The sequence below is a fragment of the Sminthopsis crassicaudata genome, chromosome 4, assembly GCF_048593235.1.
Source record: "Sminthopsis crassicaudata isolate SCR6 chromosome 4, ASM4859323v1, whole genome shotgun sequence".
Lineage (NCBI taxonomy): Eukaryota > Metazoa > Chordata > Mammalia > Dasyuromorphia > Dasyuridae > Sminthopsis > Sminthopsis crassicaudata.
In genome coordinates, this window is record NC_133620.1 from 62,124,580 (window position 1) to 62,142,171 (window position 17,592).

The 17,592-nt window shown below is 32.4% G+C and overlaps 1 protein-coding gene across 5 annotated transcripts in view; it reads left to right on the forward strand.

Moving 5' to 3' along the window:
- Positions 1-17,592, forward strand: part of RABGAP1L (RAB GTPase activating protein 1 like) — a 665,899-nt gene that overhangs the window by 183,091 nt on the left and 465,216 nt on the right. For all 5 annotated transcript variants that reach the window (XM_074308401.1, XM_074308399.1, XM_074308403.1 and 2 more), the window contains exon 12: positions 6,749-6,842. In XM_074308401.1, the coding sequence (XP_074164502.1) occupies positions 6,749-6,842 (94 nt within the window). The remainder of the gene's footprint in view (positions 1-6,748; positions 6,843-17,592) is intronic.

Sequence of the window (17,592 nt, forward strand, 5' to 3'; positions counted from 1 at the left end):
ATCCTGCTGGTTATTTCTTATAGGGCAATAATATTCCATAGCATTCATATTCCATAACTTATTCAGCCATTCTCCAATTCTTGGACATCCACGTAGTTTCCAGTTTTTGGCCACCACAAAGAGGGCTGCCACAAACATTCTTGCACAAACTGGTCCCTTTCCCTTCTTTAAGATCTCTTTGGGATATAAGCTCAGTAGTAACACTAATGGATCAAAGAGTATGCACAGTTTGATAACTTCTTGAGCATAATAATTTTTTAAACTAAATATGAGGAACAAATATAACAGAATTATGATTGAAAAAGTGCTCTACTGTCTAAAACAATGAGCTAAATCTAATAAGATTGTATAAGCTGGGACAAATTGAAAGCCTTACATATACTTCATTAGATAAGTAGAGGTTCATATTTATTTGAGATGCTATATACCAGGGACTCCTACAAGTTGGACTGTTTAGTGGGATACTGCTCTTTTTACTTATGAATTACTGGTTTTGATTTCTTTCTGCCTCTACAAAGTCTTTCTCTTTCTTGATCATTTTTTCCAGGGTCTGTAAAGTTTTCCGGGAATTGAAGTATATGGATTTCATAAGGTTATTGGATCATGGATTTAAAGCTGGAGAGGACATTAGAAATATTATAATTGAACTTCTTCATTTTTTTTTTGTATGAAGAAACAAGTCCAGAGACATTAAATATGATTCTCAAATCTCCCTATCTTTCCCTCACTTCTCTGCTGACTTTTTTAGGAAGCCTTCCCTAACCCTTTTAGAGCTTTCCATTTGTTAATTATTTCTTATTTATCTTGTATGTAGCTTGTTTTTATTTCTGTTTTGTTTGTTATATCTCTCAGTCGATTATGAGCTGCTTGAGGTTTGATATCTTTGTATCTTTATCACTTAGCACAGATTTCAGTACATAGCAGGAGCTAAAGAAAGGTTTTTTTTGCTTTTTGTTTTGCTATTAGTTAAATAATTTGTCTTGTCACATAGCTGGTAAGTAGAAGAGCTAGGATTTGATTCTAGGTTCTCTGACATCAAAATATTTCTTGTTTTGTGACACTATGCTGCCTGCTTTATGTGAAATCATTTTCTTAGTAAAGCAGTTTCAAGGTAGGGATTTTTAGAAGAATTTTTAAAAGAGGGAGTAATTTATTTCCTTAATTCTTTTTTGTCATTTTTTTGTTATGTAACCCTTTATTTCAATCTTTACTTCATCCAAGCCTTTAGTTTCAACAATCCCAGAATAAGACTGATTTTTAAAATGGTACCATTCATTGTTTTGAGAATTCTTGTCCTGCAAAAGGTTTGAAGATCCTTATGTGCTGTGGCTCTTTTATCTCAAATATATTATTTTAAAATCTTATTTTATATTAGTTCAATTGAATCTCCAAGCTACTTGTGTTAGTTTTTATCATATTCGTCTTTTTGGCAGTTTTTTTTAGGGGGCCTCTATACATTTTCATTATTTTCAAATTTAATCATTGATTAATAATAATAATGCTGAAATAATATACTTACTCTTCCAAATTGGAGTCTGCTTAATGTCTATCTTTACTCAATCATCATATCACTATAAAAACTTGTTGCTACCTCTTTATTGGATTTCATCCAGGTGTTTTTTTGATTCAGATAAAACTTGTTCATCCCACCCAGTGTCTTTATATTGTATTTTATATAATAGTCTTGGTTATAGTCTAAATTGTCATTGACTTTGTTGGTCCTAGGAAGGGTATTTCTGCATCAAAGGGTATTTTAGTCACTCTCTTCTATTCCAAATTGTTGTCTAGAACGATTGTACTAATTCATAGCTCTTCCAAAAATATATTTGTATGCCTGTCTTTCCATCACATTTTCAACATTAGCTATTCCCATCCTTTTAAAAAAAAAATCTTTGACAATATGGTTGGTGTGAAGGGGAAGCACTAGTGTTGTTTTGATTTATATTTCTTTTATAATTAGTAATTTAAAGCATTCTTCCATATAGTTGTGAATAGTTAACTATTGAAGAATGACTTTTGGTCTTATATATTTCTGCTTTCTATATATTTTGGATTATCAGAACCTTCTCAGATATTTGATATAAAGCTTTCTTAACCTTTTTTGTACTTATTTTGTTCATGAAAATTCTTTTCAATTTTATGAAATTAAAATAATTGGTTTTATCTTTTGTACTTGCCTCTGTCAATTAAAAATTCACCTCTCTCAACTTCTTACCCCATCCTTGAGACTGGTGCTCCAGTATACGATCTGCTTTTCTTTTCTTTTCTTTTCTTTTCTTTTCTTTTCTTTTCTTTTCTTTTCTTTTCTTTTCTTTTCTTTTCTTTTCTTTTCTTTTCTTTTCTTTTCTTTTCTTTCTTTCTTTCTTTCTTTTTTTCTTTCTTTTTTTCTTTCTTTCTTTTTTTCTTTCTTTCTTTCTTTCTTTCTTTCTTTCTTTCTTTCTTTCTTTCTTTCTTTCTTTCTTTCTTTCTTTCTTTCTTTCTTTCTTTCTTTCTTTCTTTCTTTCTTTCTTTCTTTCTTTCTTTCTTTCTTTCTTTCTTTCTTTCTTTTTTTGTATGATCTCAAATGTTCAAGATGTATCCATTTCCTATATATTGTGGTATGTGATGTAAGACAGAAATCATGAGATATAATGGACACAGGTAAATGTAGAGTCAGGAAGATCTGTGGTCCACTCCTGCTCCTTACACATGCAGTGCACAAGTCACTTAACCTTTTAGGTAGCTCTCTAGGACCAGAAGTTGCTAAGAATATCCTGACCTGCCTAGCTGGAGGAACTTTCCTTCTTTATGGAGCTTCATAGCCATTAGAATAGAAATTCTTATTCCTTTTTTCATGTAAGATATTGCTCTAAACTTAATTTTTGCCATACTACTTTCCAGTTTCTCCCCTCTGCCTCTTTCCCCTTTCCCTCTTCTCTCTCTTTCTATTCTTGTCAAATAGGTTACCACCTGTTTGTTAGGAAGAATGTGTTAGTTCTTCCTGGGTAATTTATGTTTAGAGGTTTGGATATTGAGTAATTGAATCCAGTTATCTCCACTTCTTTCTTGTTTGGTCTGCATTTTCTAACAGTAAGATAAATGAGGAAAAATAGACAAAAGGATGAACTGTTGAAGAATTTAGAGCTAAAAGATATATGGCACTTATTTAATGACAGCACTAATGGGATACACATATCTCAATACCATATGACATATTAACAGACAATGTATTGAGCAAGACACAAAAGAATTGAAAATAAATATAAGATTGTAGAAACAATGAATTATTTGCAGAACATAACATAACAAACAGAATTTTATAGAGATCACAGGCAGATGACAAAGATCTAAATAAAGAAACTAAATGAAACTAATCTTTTTTTCCTTATTCCTTTTCATATATTTTCAACTTCAATGACTTCCTTTTTTTTCATATTTTAAAACACTACATCTGTTGACTCTCTGCATTTTTATTGGCTATCTTCTATCCCTGAAATACTCTTCTTCCTCATGTCCCTCTGCCTGACTCTTGTGGGTCCCTTGAAATCAGAACTAAAATGCCATCTTTTTTCAAGAGTTCTTTTGTGATACTTTCTAATATTGATGCCTTTTTTTCCTGAATTTGTCTTCAATTTTATTCTGTCTGTTTTGTTTACCTTTATTTGATTGTATGTTGACTGTCCCATTAATTAATTAATTAATTAATAATAGCCAGGGCACATTGGAGGAGCTTGATAAATTATTTGTTACTGATTGGGTCAGAAGAGAAATCATAGAAACATCAAAAACATTGCAAAAGGAAAAGATAATGATGAGACAATATAATAGAATTTCTGGAATGCAATCTAAGCTATCCTATCTGGAAAAAAAGCAGTACTAAAAACATGGGACAGCTAGATGTTGCAATAGATCGAGTGCTGGACTTGGAGTCAGGATTAGCTGAGTTCATATCTGGTCTCAGACTCTCCAGCTGTGTGATCCTGGACAAGTCATTTAATCCTGTTTGACTCAGTTTCCTAATCTAAAAAATGAGCTGGAGAAGGAAATGGCAAAGCACTCCAGTAGCTTCCAAAAAAACTCCCAAAAAGGGTAACAAAGAGTTGGCTATGACTGAAAACTACTAAGCAACAACAAAAGCATATAGTAGCAAAATAGAAAAAGGGAGATTAATTAACTAATTATGGCATTTAAAAAATTAGAAATTCAGCAAATCCAAAATAAGCAAAATGGATGAAATCCAAAAAATTACAGGATAGACATATAAATGGGGAAAAAAGATGATGAAATTTAGTACAGTTTAAGAACTGTTTTTTTTAAAAATGTTAACAAAATTGATAAATATCCAGTAATCTAAATGAAAAGAAGAGAAGGGAAATTATATTAATAAAACAAATAAGAGGAAACCTTAGCAAACAGAAAAGAAATAAAAAGAATTGTTATCTACTACACAGACTTATATTCTAAGAAAACTGAGAATTCAAGTAAAGTAAAAGGTTCTACAAAAATATAAAATACTGAAATTAACTGAATATAGAGATCTTCTGTTATTCTCTCTCAGAAGAGGAAGGAAACTAGATAGGAACTTTCAAAGGAAAAAATCCTTGTTTAGATGGACATATACAATAATACTGTAAAATTTAAAGAGGCATCGTTACCCATTGTACACAAATTATCCAAAAATATTGAGACATAAAACACTCTTACCTTATTTTGTGAGACAAATATAATTTTGATAATTAAAACTGGGAAGATTAGTAAAAGAGAACTAGGATTTCATATCATTAATGAATATGGATTCTAAAATTTTAAGTTAGATCATTGCAAAATGACTATAGCTATTTATTTAAAAATAAGAACAACAAAACATTCATCATGATCAAATTGGATTTTTACCTGGTATTCCAGAGTAGTTCAGCATTAGGAAAACAATGATTAATTAAATTTAAAAGAAAACTATGTGAAGCCATATGATTTTATTAATAGATACAGAATAATCCTTTCAATAAATATAATAGTTATACTAAAGTCCTGTAAAAGAAAAAAGGAAGAGTCTTTAAAAATGATTAAAATGTATCTTTCTAAAACCAAAGCCCAAACTGAAAATAGCTTAATGTGAACAGGAAAGTAAACACTTTCTTCACCTCGTGTCTACAGACTCCTTGTTGGTGGATAGAGTTTAGCAAGGACTTATAATTTAGATGGGGAAAATCATGCCTTTATTTCAATGTAATTAATTTTCCTTTAAGTATACTTTTTTAACTTTATGCATTTAAAAACATGATACCAAGAAGAGGTCAATCAGATTGTGAAAATAGTCCACAACACAAAAATTGTTAAGAATCCTTTCATTAGAAGCTTTGCCAAGGATTGAAGATATAAAGCAAGGATTTCTTCTTTCCCTTCTATTATTTGACAAAGTTTTAGAAATTTTAATAATAGAAGAAAGATGAGAAAGAAGTAAAAGCTTTTTATAAAAATAGGAAAAGAGAAGATAACACTTTTTTTTTTTTTAAATTAATGACAAAGAAACTGAGACTGAAAGGTTTCAATAGAGTATTGGGACAAAATAATTTCACGGATTCCACAACACATCTTCATAGCTAAATAAAGGCAAGAGCCAATCAAAAATAACTTCAAAATGTATAAATCGAGTGTTAGATTACCAAAGTACATGCAACAGCTTTAAGAAAGGCTTCTTAATGCAATAAATAAAGCTAAACTGAAAGGATTATCTTGGGCTCTTCTACAAAAACAGTGATAAAGATGAAGAGGTAATTTATAAAGCAATGATGACTAAATTCATTTGGAGGAAGAAAGTATCTAAAACATCAGTGGAAATCAAGACGGATCAGAATTAGCAAAGATTAGGACTACCAGATCTCACACTATTTCATGAAGCAGTAATCATTAAAGTATCATGATTTCTATACATTTTCTAGTTGTTTTTTTTTTTTTAATTTGGAATTGAAGAAACATATTGGTAATTAAGTATTTAAGTTGCCTTTTATCAAAAGTTAAATCACTAAGATGTTCTAGTTTTAGAAATCTAAAAGTTTTGGGGCATATATATCGTAAAAAAATTAATGTTGTTTGTCAAGACTTTCTAGAGATTTGCATGAAGATGTTGGATGTGCAGGTGTCTAGGTACATGCGTTGCCTGTCTGTACATCTACGTGTGTTTTGTGGTTCCTATACATGTATTTATTAATATTTATTTTCTTTGTAAATATTTATTGATTGTATTTATTGATATTTATTTTCTTTGTAAATTTATAATTTATTTATTATTATGTAAATTATTTATTATTTTGTAAATTTATTATTACAGGATGAGTTGAGTAGAATAATTGATTAAGAATTCAGATTCCTAATTATATTATGATTTCTTTTTTTACTTAATCTATTACTTCGAGCAAAGCTAGGCAGTTTAATTTCTAAACTGAAAATATCTATATATCTATCTCTATCTCTATCTCTCTCTATACCTATATCTATATCTATCTATCTATCTATCTATCTATCTATCTATCTATCTATCTATCTATCTATCTATATGAATTTCCCTAAGGAAAGATTGTGCTTTGAAATGTTTAACCTGTATTACTACCTATTTTTGATGATTATATAGCTGTCAAGTTTTTTTTTTTTTTTTCATTTAGGGATATAATAGTATCAAGTTACATCTATCATTTGAATGTACTTTGATATTTCTTGTTTGATAAATTTTTGAATGTTTGTTTTTTCTGTTTTTATTTTTATTTTTTTCCAGAGAGTGATAATGAACTCTCAAGTGGTACTGGTGATGTGTCTAAGGATTGCCCTGAGAAGATCTTATATTCATGGGGAGAATTGCTGGGAAGATGGTAAATTTCAGTTTTATCCTTTACAACTTTTCATCTTTTAAGTTTTCTTTGAACAGAATTTTGAGACATGAATTAACTTCTTCATATAATTTAAAGCCTTTTTGATCATGCTTAAATTTGGATCATTATAAAAGAATTTTAAGATGGCAGTGTGTTTGAAATAGCACAGAAAATCAATTTAAATATAAATTTGTAGCTATATTTAATGTATCTTGAACATCAACAAAAACATTGTCATTGAATTTTCAGATACTTATTTTAGTCATTATTCTGCTATTATTTTGTTTAGAATAGTCCATTGCACATTTTATGGTCAAAATTCTTAAATTCTTATATTAAAAGTGTGTTATCAAAAAGACCTCTTGGAACCCAGAAGAATTGGCGAATAAGCCCAATTTGAGCTGCCACTGCCCAGTGCTTCCCCAGTTGCAAGGTCATCCAGGAGTAGTATAAGAACCAACACTCTTTTAGAGTGAGAGAAAAATTCTTCATTGGGCAATTCTCAGGAGAAATAGGTGTGCTCCCAAGTAAGGCACACCAAATACAGAAGTGAGAGCTTCGGCTGTACTGTTGTTTTTTTTTTTTTTTTTAATACTGTTGGTTTTGTTCTTTACCTCTCCCTTCAAGGCTCAGATTGTCCAGGTCAGATTTACAGTCTGAGTTGCAATTGGTCAGATTCACAATTCAAGTTATAATTAGTTGGATTCTCCATCTGAGTTATAATTGGTTGGATTCTCATTTCAGGTTACAGTTGTTAAATTTACAATCCTCTTTATTCACCCATTGCATAGTTCAGAAGGCTTGTGCCCTGTCCTTGGCCCTAGCTGGTTGGGGCCAGTGTAGGCCTGGACCGTTTTGTCAGGAACTTAATTGTTTAGCCAGTTCCTTAACTCACGCGGTCACTGGTTGGAGATGTCTTAATAAGCTGTTTCACTCCTCCCCTCACCCTGTTTTGACAATATCTGTGGAAATCAACTTCTCATACTGTTCACAGAGGCCTATTCATTTGTACTAGACATGCCTCCACATCCTTATTTGTCTCACATGTTTCTCCATGCCACATACATGTTCCTTCCCATCTCTGGTTTAAAGAGGGGCAGATTCAGTCTTTCTACTGATGAGGTTAAGTCTAGTTTTCAGGGTTCCCAGTCAGGGAACCAGTATGATGAGGTTTAGGTTTTGGGGTTCCCTTTAGTAGGGAACCAACAATGAGGTCTAGATTTAGGGAACCACAATGAGATTAGGGTTTCTGGTGGTCAGGGAGTTAAATGATAAGGTCTAGTGGCAAGTTTAGAGTACAGGGAACCAGATGGAGACATTTGGCTCCCCTGCACCCCCTTGGGATTTGGCACAAGGGTAGGGAGTTTTGGGGAACCCCCTTCTGGGGTGCAGGGATTCTCTGTAAAGGACCTGAAAGCTAGATTGGTAAAAGAGGTTTATTATAGGGATTGGGAAGTACGGTTAGAAATCCCGACAGAGAGGCATAAAATAGGGAAATAGGTGAGGATAAAGAGAGGGTGGCACTGGAAAAGAATATTATTCCAGTGGGCAGAGGCTTCCTTGGCATAGCATGGCATAGCATAGCATGGTATGTCAGGTTCTCAACTGAGTTTTTAATTGCCATTTAAGGAGATCTTTGACTGCAGAGGAGGCTTGCGCCCCTTCCCAATGAAGCTGGTGGGTGGAGTTGGATTGAATAGAATATCTTTAATTGAATAGGGTTGGAATTCTTTTAGCTCAGGACTGAACCAACCCCATCTGGATAACAGAATGAAGCTGATTATCTTGTTTCCCTGGGATGGGGTCCCTCACTGAGGCAGAGTTGAAGGAGATTTTCTCCTTCAAGGAGTTTTAGAGAGTTTTTTCTTCAGTACTGTGGAATAAATTGTTTTCAGAAGCCAACTTAAACCTTGTTTGTAATTAATGCTAATTTCTGGCATCAAAGAATTTCAGTTTGAAAAGACATTTTTATTTTTTATTTTTTTAAGAAGGCTTTCAGGATTAGGATGAATTTCTTATCATGTTTCCAAATAGAAGTAAATAGTAAAAATTTTTTTTAAAAAAGTATGCTGTCTCTAATATTATTGAACTAAAATCTATGTTAGATATCTATAAATCACAACTTAAATTTTAGGTACCCTTATAGTAACATGAATAAAGTGCTACAATTAGAATAAGATACAATTAAATAGCTGGTTGGCATAAAAATAAAACCTTTATAAATTAAGGTATGGAAATTTATACTGGAAAACCAACAAATAACAGTTTTAAAAAATCTTTCAGTATTCCCTGATCAGGCAGTAATTAAGTAGAACATAGTCCATATATTTCCCTATGTCTAACACCTCTGGATCCATAATAATTGCTGATAGGATTTAATTGAGAGCTATATATCTGGATCTATATTTACACATCTACATTTAACTGTAGGGTATCTGATGAAGTTTTTCTTTGTAGGATGTTAGAACAAGTTTACAGATTCTTATTACATCCTTACTTTGTGTATATATATGTGCCATATTATATAGCAGTGATCCTTTTTAAATAGGGGGCAGTTCACTGTCCCTCAGACAGTTGGAGGGCCGGACTACAGTAAAAACAAAAGCTCACACTCTGTTTCCGCCCCTCAGCTCATTTGCCATAACCCGGAGGGGGAATAAATGTCCTCAGCCCGCCTTACCTGGCCCTCAGTCTGTAGTTTGAGAACCCCTGCTATATAGTATGGAAGGAACTAGATACATCCCATTTTGAATTCACTTTCACATAATTTTATGATCTCTGCATTAGCTTTTAAGTTTCTTCTACTAATGCCAATCCAGGAAGGAAAAAGGAAGCACCTTTGGGAAGCTTTGGTGATACTCCAAACCTAAATCAAGTGTTCAGAGAGCTAATTTAGAATACTGTAATTGCTTGTTAAGTCTACATTTAAAACCATTGAGAGCCCTGGTTTTTAGGAGGAGAAGAATGTAAGTAGAAAAAAATTAGTAAACTCACTGAAATTTTTGAAGCATTTCATTGAAGCTGTAGAAAAAAAGCAAAACACCAAAGCTTTAGTGAGGCAACTTCCTTCACTACCTCCGAACCTCCAAATTTTAGCCAAACAAAACAAAATATATTTATTTCTTTGTTGGAGATAGAGCTTGAAATAGAAAAAGATTAGATAATGATTCATAGAGTAAAATAGATGAATTTTCTTTTTCTTCTTCTCATTTAGTTCTTTGCTTATAAACACACAATTTTTTCTAATTTAAAAATACACACACAAATCCTTCTATTCTGCTGGCCTTTCTAGTCATCATCATCTGTTTCTTTTACATTTCAGTGCCAATTTTTAAAATAATTGGTCCACCCCCAATGCCTGCATTCCCTTACCATATATTTTCATAGAACCTTAGTTTTATGAAATCTTTTTTTCTCTTTATTGAAACTTAAATTCCTGAATGTATTAGCAGGGACTTTTGTTTTTTTTTTCATGTTTTGTCCTTGTCTTTTCTCATTTTTTTTCTCCTTGATTTCTTGGTAATACTTGAATGCATGTACTTGAAGCTTTTCCCTTTTTTAGAGGGACATTTTGATGGTGTACCCTTGTTTTCCTTCTTTATCTTCTATATATTCTTTTCTCCTTCTTCTTCCAAACATTAGTAAGAGCCCCTAAAGATGAATATGTTCTAAAGAAGATCCAACTCACTTCCAGTTGATCAATGATGGACAGAAACAACTACACCCAGAGAAGGAACACTGGGAAGTGAATGTAAATTGTTAGCACTACTGTCTATCTACCCAGGTTACTTATACCTTCGGAATCTAATACTTAATGTGCAACAAGAAAATTGGATTCACACACATATATTGTATCTAGGTTATATTGTAACACATGTAAAATGTATGGGATTGCCTGTCATGGGGGGAGGGAGTGGAGGGAGGGGGGGGATAATTTGGAAAAATGAATACAAGGGATAATATTATAAAAAAAATTACTCATGCATATATACTGTGGGAAAAAATTCTAAATTAAAAAATTTAAAAAATAACAGAATGAAGAGATTAGAATAATAAATAAATGTTGTCTTCCAAAAAAAAAAAAAAAAACAGATGAATATGTTCACAAGACAGGGCACATTCGGTCTCATTTCTACTCTATTTTTCCTATGGACAACTCTTATGATATGTGGTTTAATATTTCTGTCGTGCTAGTAATATTCACATTTCTATCTCTGATTCTGGCTTCTAAACTGTAATTTTCAGTGACTTTTAAGATATCTCCATTCAGAGCAGTGGTTTTTAGCCTTTATTATGTCTTAGACTGTTAGGATTCTTACAAGGTACTTATGTACTTAGTTCACACCTTTAAAGGAGTTCAATCATTGGTTCACACATTAGACCTCACACCTTTAGAGGACAAGCCCACTGGGAGGAGATGGAGAGCCAGGATTGAGTGGGGAGATTCACAAGTCTAAAGGAAAAGCCTGCTCATGGACTTCCAGGAGATTCAGAACTAGGATTGACTTCCGGGAGGGAGATTCACAAGGCAGAAACCCACAATCCCACACTCTTTCAGGCGGAGTCAGATTCATTCCATTTTCCATCCTTGTGCTGGCTGGAGACATTCGGATGAGAGTCCTTGGGAGCCAAGAAGAGAGATAGGCCTCTACTAAAGCTAACCTGGCCCAGGAAAAGATTGAGGATTTTGAAGGACACAATAAAGGATCTGGACTTTAACTCCTGGCTATATTTGGGGTACTTATACTGAACTAAAACTAAGGCTGCCTCCAGAAGCTCCCCAAGAAACCTGCTCCCAGAGAATGATTATGATTTAGAGAACAGAACATTACAATGGACCTCATCGACAGTCTAGGGCAGCCTATAATGTTTTGAAATGGACAGAGCAAAATCTGTAGGTTTATAAAGGAGACTAAATATGTTGAAATACAGTTACCAAACGCTCTTAAAAAAAAAAAAAAAAAAGTAGGTCACAGACCCTAGGCTTAAATATAGTTTTATCATCTCAAATTTATTCTATTCAAAACAATAACCTAAACTTTCCAAAATAGAATTGACTTCATAAGTAAATGCTTCCTAAATTTCACAATATTAGCAAAGGGTCTCAGTCATCTAAATCTGGAATATGGCAGCTATCCTCATTTTCCTTTTATTTCTGATCCCCATTTTTACTAACTTTTAAAAAAATAATGTTTCTCAGATTGATACTTTCTGCTTCATTCTTGCTGCCACTTTATCTTTTGTTTGTTTGTTTGTTTGTTTGTTTGAAGCCTTATCTATTGTTTTATTGATTGTTTATATTTAAGAGATGTGGCTATTGTCACTGATCACCTTCTCCTCCCTGATACTCTCTTCTCTCTAGGCTTTGGGACATCACCCTTTCTTGGTTCTCCTCACCACTCCTTTCACATTTTACTGAATTCTTATCCAGATCATGCCTTTTTTTCCCCCTGAGGCAATTGGGGTTCTCGCCCAGGGTCTCATAGCTAGGAAGTGTTAAGTGACTGAGGCCAAATTTGTACTCAGGTCCTGACTCCAGGCTGTTGAGATTTTGAATCCTCTCTCCTCCTATTTTCCACTTCTTTCCCTCAGGAAGGACAAAAGGGAAGGGAACATTCATTTAAGTGTCTGCTATGTACCAAATCTCTTTCAACTTTTGTTGTTTTCCCTTCAGTCTTTCCAAATGTTTTTAATAGAAATGAGTGATGTATTTTATCAAAAGTATTTTCTGTAAATATTGATGTAATTTCATGATTTCTAAAAATTTACAATTAATATAATCAAATATGCTAATAGTTTTCCTTATGTTAAACCATCTCTACATTCCCAGTATAAATCCCACTTGATCATAATGTATAATCTTTGAAATATATTGTTGTAATCTTTAGCTAATATTTTATTTATGATTTTTGTATCCATATTCATTGTTTTATTAATTGGTCTATAATTCATTGGTCTATAATTTTTTTCTCTGTTTTTACCCTTCCTAATATAGTTATCAGTATCCTATGTGTTTCATAAAAGGAATTTAGTAGGATCCCTTCTTTGCCTATTATTCCAAATAATTTGATATTGAAATTGGTTTGATCTTTAACTTTTTGATAAAATTCATTTGTAAATCCATGTCGTCCTGGTGCTTTTTTCTTAGGAAGATCACGTATTGTCTGTTCAATTTCTTTTCAAAAATAGATTTATTTAAATATTTGATTTCCTCTTCTGCTAATCTAGGCATTTATATTTTTGTAAGTATTCTTTCTTTTAACTTAAATTGTTAAATTTATTTGCATATAATTGGGCAATGTATTTCCTTATAATTGCTTTAATTTAATCTTCATTATTGGTATATTCATTCTTTTCATTTTTGATAATAGTGATTTGGTTTTCTTCTCTCTTTAAAAAATCACATTATCTATTTTATTTGTTTTTTTCATAAAACTGACTTGTTTTCTTTATTAATAAATGGGGTTTATTAACATCACCTTTAATTTGTAGGATTTCCAGTTTCTTTTTAATTCTTAGTAATATAGCTTTTATTTTTGCCTTTCTATCAAAGTTGATTTGTACAAAACCAAAGACTTCTTAATGTCCATATTTGATGTATTTTTGTCTATTCCTGTCTATGACCTTTCTGCTTATTTTAATAACAGTGACTAGCCTGTCTTTGAAATCTCTCTTCCTTGGAGATTTCAAAAATTAAATTCTCATCTTCATAGGGTGATGATATTAGATGATATGTTTAGAGGACATACCTATTGGATAATATGTCTGTGTTACGGTTATATTAAAATAACTGATTAAATTTTAAAGAGGATTAGAACTGTTCTTTATACTGTAACTTTGTACTTAACTCTTATTTAAAATATTACATAAGCCTAATAGCACCTTATTTCCATGTCAAAGGAAAAAGTTACTGTATATATTTCAAATTTATTCACTCATTAAAAGATTAGCTAAGATATGTTTTATAATTTGTTGAACTTGGGGAATTAAACATGTGTTATGACCAGTTGTATATCCTCAAGGATTCTGATAACAACAGATGATGTTGTTGAAATAATGTCCTTATGTACTCATATTTTTACCAGAAACATTTAAAACAGGGATAGTTTTTTTTAAATTTTCCTTTTTATGTATCTGTACTGATCATCAGCATATTCTAATAGCATTAGGCATAATATCTTATTTCTAACTGATGACCTGTTAAGTAATACAGTTGCTGTATATAACGTAGTTGTGATAGTATTGTCAGGATAACCAAGAAATTAGAAATATCAATCTATCAGTTTTATGCGTAATCTTTGTCTTTTTTTTTTTAAATACTATTTAGTTAAGATAAATTGTAGCTTGATTTTTACAAGAGGGTAGATGAAATACTTTCATAAAGCCTGGCCAAACAGATGGCTGGGGGACCACTGAAAGCTGTTATGTTGACCCTGTTATACAGGCACAAGAAGCAAACCTAATATTTATTTATTTATAATGTTAAGAATTTGAGTGAGGATTCTTAGCTCCTGAACAAGTAGCTGTTAAAGCATTGAAGAAATAGGAGCTGCTCTATAGATGATAGGCAGGTGGAGAAGAGGGGAGTAAGGAGAGGAAGACAGGTACAAATTTAAACTAGAAAAGGCAGAGCTATCAAAGATATTCCACTTATTTGTGCAGTCACACCTTAGTTCAAGACTTTAAATTAAATTTTTACTGATAAACAACATATTAACATGAGCATAACTTAGAATTCTTAAGTTTTTAATGAATGGGGACTTTATCTTTTTGACAATTTCTGTGTAATTTAACTTTTTCTTTCCTATATATTTTAATATGTATATCTAAGTACTTAATAGATGTTCAATTGAATATAGTGATGGTGCAGCTGTGCATATACATATGTCTCTATATATACATATTTAAATATATGAAGAAAATGTCAAAAAAGATATATGCATACACATCTGCCTCATCACTGCATTCATGTGAACATTTATTAAGTACTTACAGTGTGAAAGTATTGTTTCATTCAGTTGAACAAATTTATTAAACACCTATAATATGTAAGAACTGTGTTAGTTGCTAGTTAAAAGATAAAGTCCTTGCATTTTGGGAATTTACCGTATGTTAAAAGAATTATAGTCCACACATACATTCCAACAAATACAAATATTACCCTTACTGGTTCTCTGGTAGTTTGGTTCTTTTGGAAAATCTAGATGTTCCAGGTACTTAACAACAACATGATAAATGAAAATGCCTAGTGTTTATGGCTTAAATAAATCAGTTCTTCAGTGCATATGTGAACTCATCATCATAGCTTTGTCCTCTGTTTCCCAATATTCAACTCACCCATGTCTTCTTATCTTTGCAACACTTTCCTTACAAGAAAATTTCAAAGCAGATAGTGTTCTATTCTTCCCATTTTATAAATGATGAAACTGAGCTTCTGAGGGGATAAGTAGCCTGTTTGTGATAATGTAGGTAGTCAAATAAATAAATAAATATTTTTAAGCACTTAGCATAATGGAAGGCTATGCTTAGAAAGCTCTGGGGATACAAAGAAAGGCAAAATCATGCCATCTGCCCTCAAGGACCATATTATTTCTTAGGAGTGAGACAGCTGTAGATAGATAATTGTTCAAGTTAGCTGTCTGTCTATCTGTTCTTTTCCTCGTTCTCCTCTCGAGGTCATAGCTATAATTTAAAACATTAAGCATTATCCTCTTTCTGAAAGATGACTTGCCTAAGTATTGTAGTTACTATATATAATGTAGTTGCTGTAGTGTTGCCAGGATTGCCAAAGAAATTAAGGATCTTAACCTATAGCAATAAGAAAGCTAGAATAGTGGTGGATTCGATAGAAAAAAGCTACTGAATTCTCTTGGGACATTGACTTTAAGATAGGTATAGAACATCCAATATGAAATGCCAAAAAGGCCAGTTGGTGATTTAGAATGAAGTTTAGAGAAGAAATTAGGGATAGATAGACACATGGATCTGGGAATCTTCTTCTTGGAGTTAATTGATCCTGTGGGAGGTATTGAGATGGTATAGAAGGAGAATGGGAAAGGGTCATCATCGTTAGTGAGAGTAACCTAGATAAAAATCCAGCAAAGAAGACTAAAACGGAGAGGTCAGACAGATAAAAGGAACACCTGTAAAAAGCATGGATATTTAGGTAAAGAGGGTAATTAACAAGTTCACATGTTTCACAGAAATTAGAAAGGTGAAGATGCTTTTTGATTTGGCCATTAAGAAATCATGAGGTACTTTGGAAAGGGTAGTTGCAATTGAATGATGAGGTCAAAAGCCAGATTGTAGAAGATTTAGAAGCTAGTGAGAGAAGATATGTAAACTCCCTAGTTCAGATGACTTTAACAGAAATTTAGGGAGGAGAGAAATGGGCTTATAGCTGGCAGGCATGGATGGACTGAGATCTGTTTGTTTTAGAGAAAGAGCTAATAGATACAGAAAGATTGAGAATTAGGTAGGAGAATAGAGGGGGACATTTTGTTGGACCAGATTGGAGGGAATGTGATCTATCATATATGTTGATGGGTTTGCCTTGTCAAGAAGGATTATCTCCTTATGTGCAAAAGAGGTCATGGACAGCTTATAGATGTAGTAGTCATTTCAAAATCAGAGAAAAGGCAAATTAAAATACTAAATTAGAATAATAAATATGAAAAGATTATGCTTTACATCATAACAAGTTTAGTCTTAATCTATTAAAATGTGAAATCCAAAAAATAGGAGCTGAACAAAAGTCAAAATACTGATTTTCACGTAAATTCCTATGAAGATTTTCTTATAGAAGAGTTGTCACAGTGATTTCTGGAAGAATCCAGAAACTCCCTTAAGTTATTAATTGAAGACAACCTCAAAAATTATTGGGGAGGAGATGACTTTCTGGGTCAGGGCTTCTTAAACTTTTTCTAATTGTGACTCCTTTTTCATCTGAGAAATTTTTGTATGATCCCAGCTCTGTAAAATAGTCATGCAAATCAAACACTGATAATAAATGATAAATTCACGATCCCCACATTTAGTCACAAGAACTCATCTGGGATGTTTAAGAAGCTGGACTCTAGAGAACTTAGTATGCTATTTTGACAGACATTCAGAAGTGACATTTGAAAGAGAACAACAAAAAAGGATGTAAAATAGAAAATTTTGTGATGATGTTTTTATATAAGTGAGATAATAAATGAAATGCACTTATTAAATAACTATTGTATAATAAGGAATGGGATATAAGCAAAAAATTAATAATACTGGCTCTCCAGAAGCTTATGCTCTAATGGGGGAGACAACAAAATGCTTATTGACATATAAATTAGTGGTGGCCAGGATAGAGTATTTTGATTGGGGAAGTCATTGGAGAGGTGAGTGAAGCAACAGGACCATCTTTCTTCTGAGCCAGGGATAGTGCCGCTATGATTAAGATTCTCGGAATAAGAGTTAGAAAGGTGGGGTGGAGAGTGGGAGAGGGAGCATAGGTGACCACAGCCCCCGTGGCCAGGGGAAAGCTGAAGATCTATGTAATGACTTATTTTCACCAACAAGCATAATAGAAACACTATTTAGAATCTGCCAGACACTTTAGTGAGTGCTTATTGATTGATTATCTCCATATTAACTAATGTACAAGAATGAAGAAAAGTTAAGATGATAAAGTCAGGAATGTGTATGAAATTAAAAAAACAAACAAAACACACACACACACAACACCCCCAAACAACCTATATGTATAAAGGAAAAG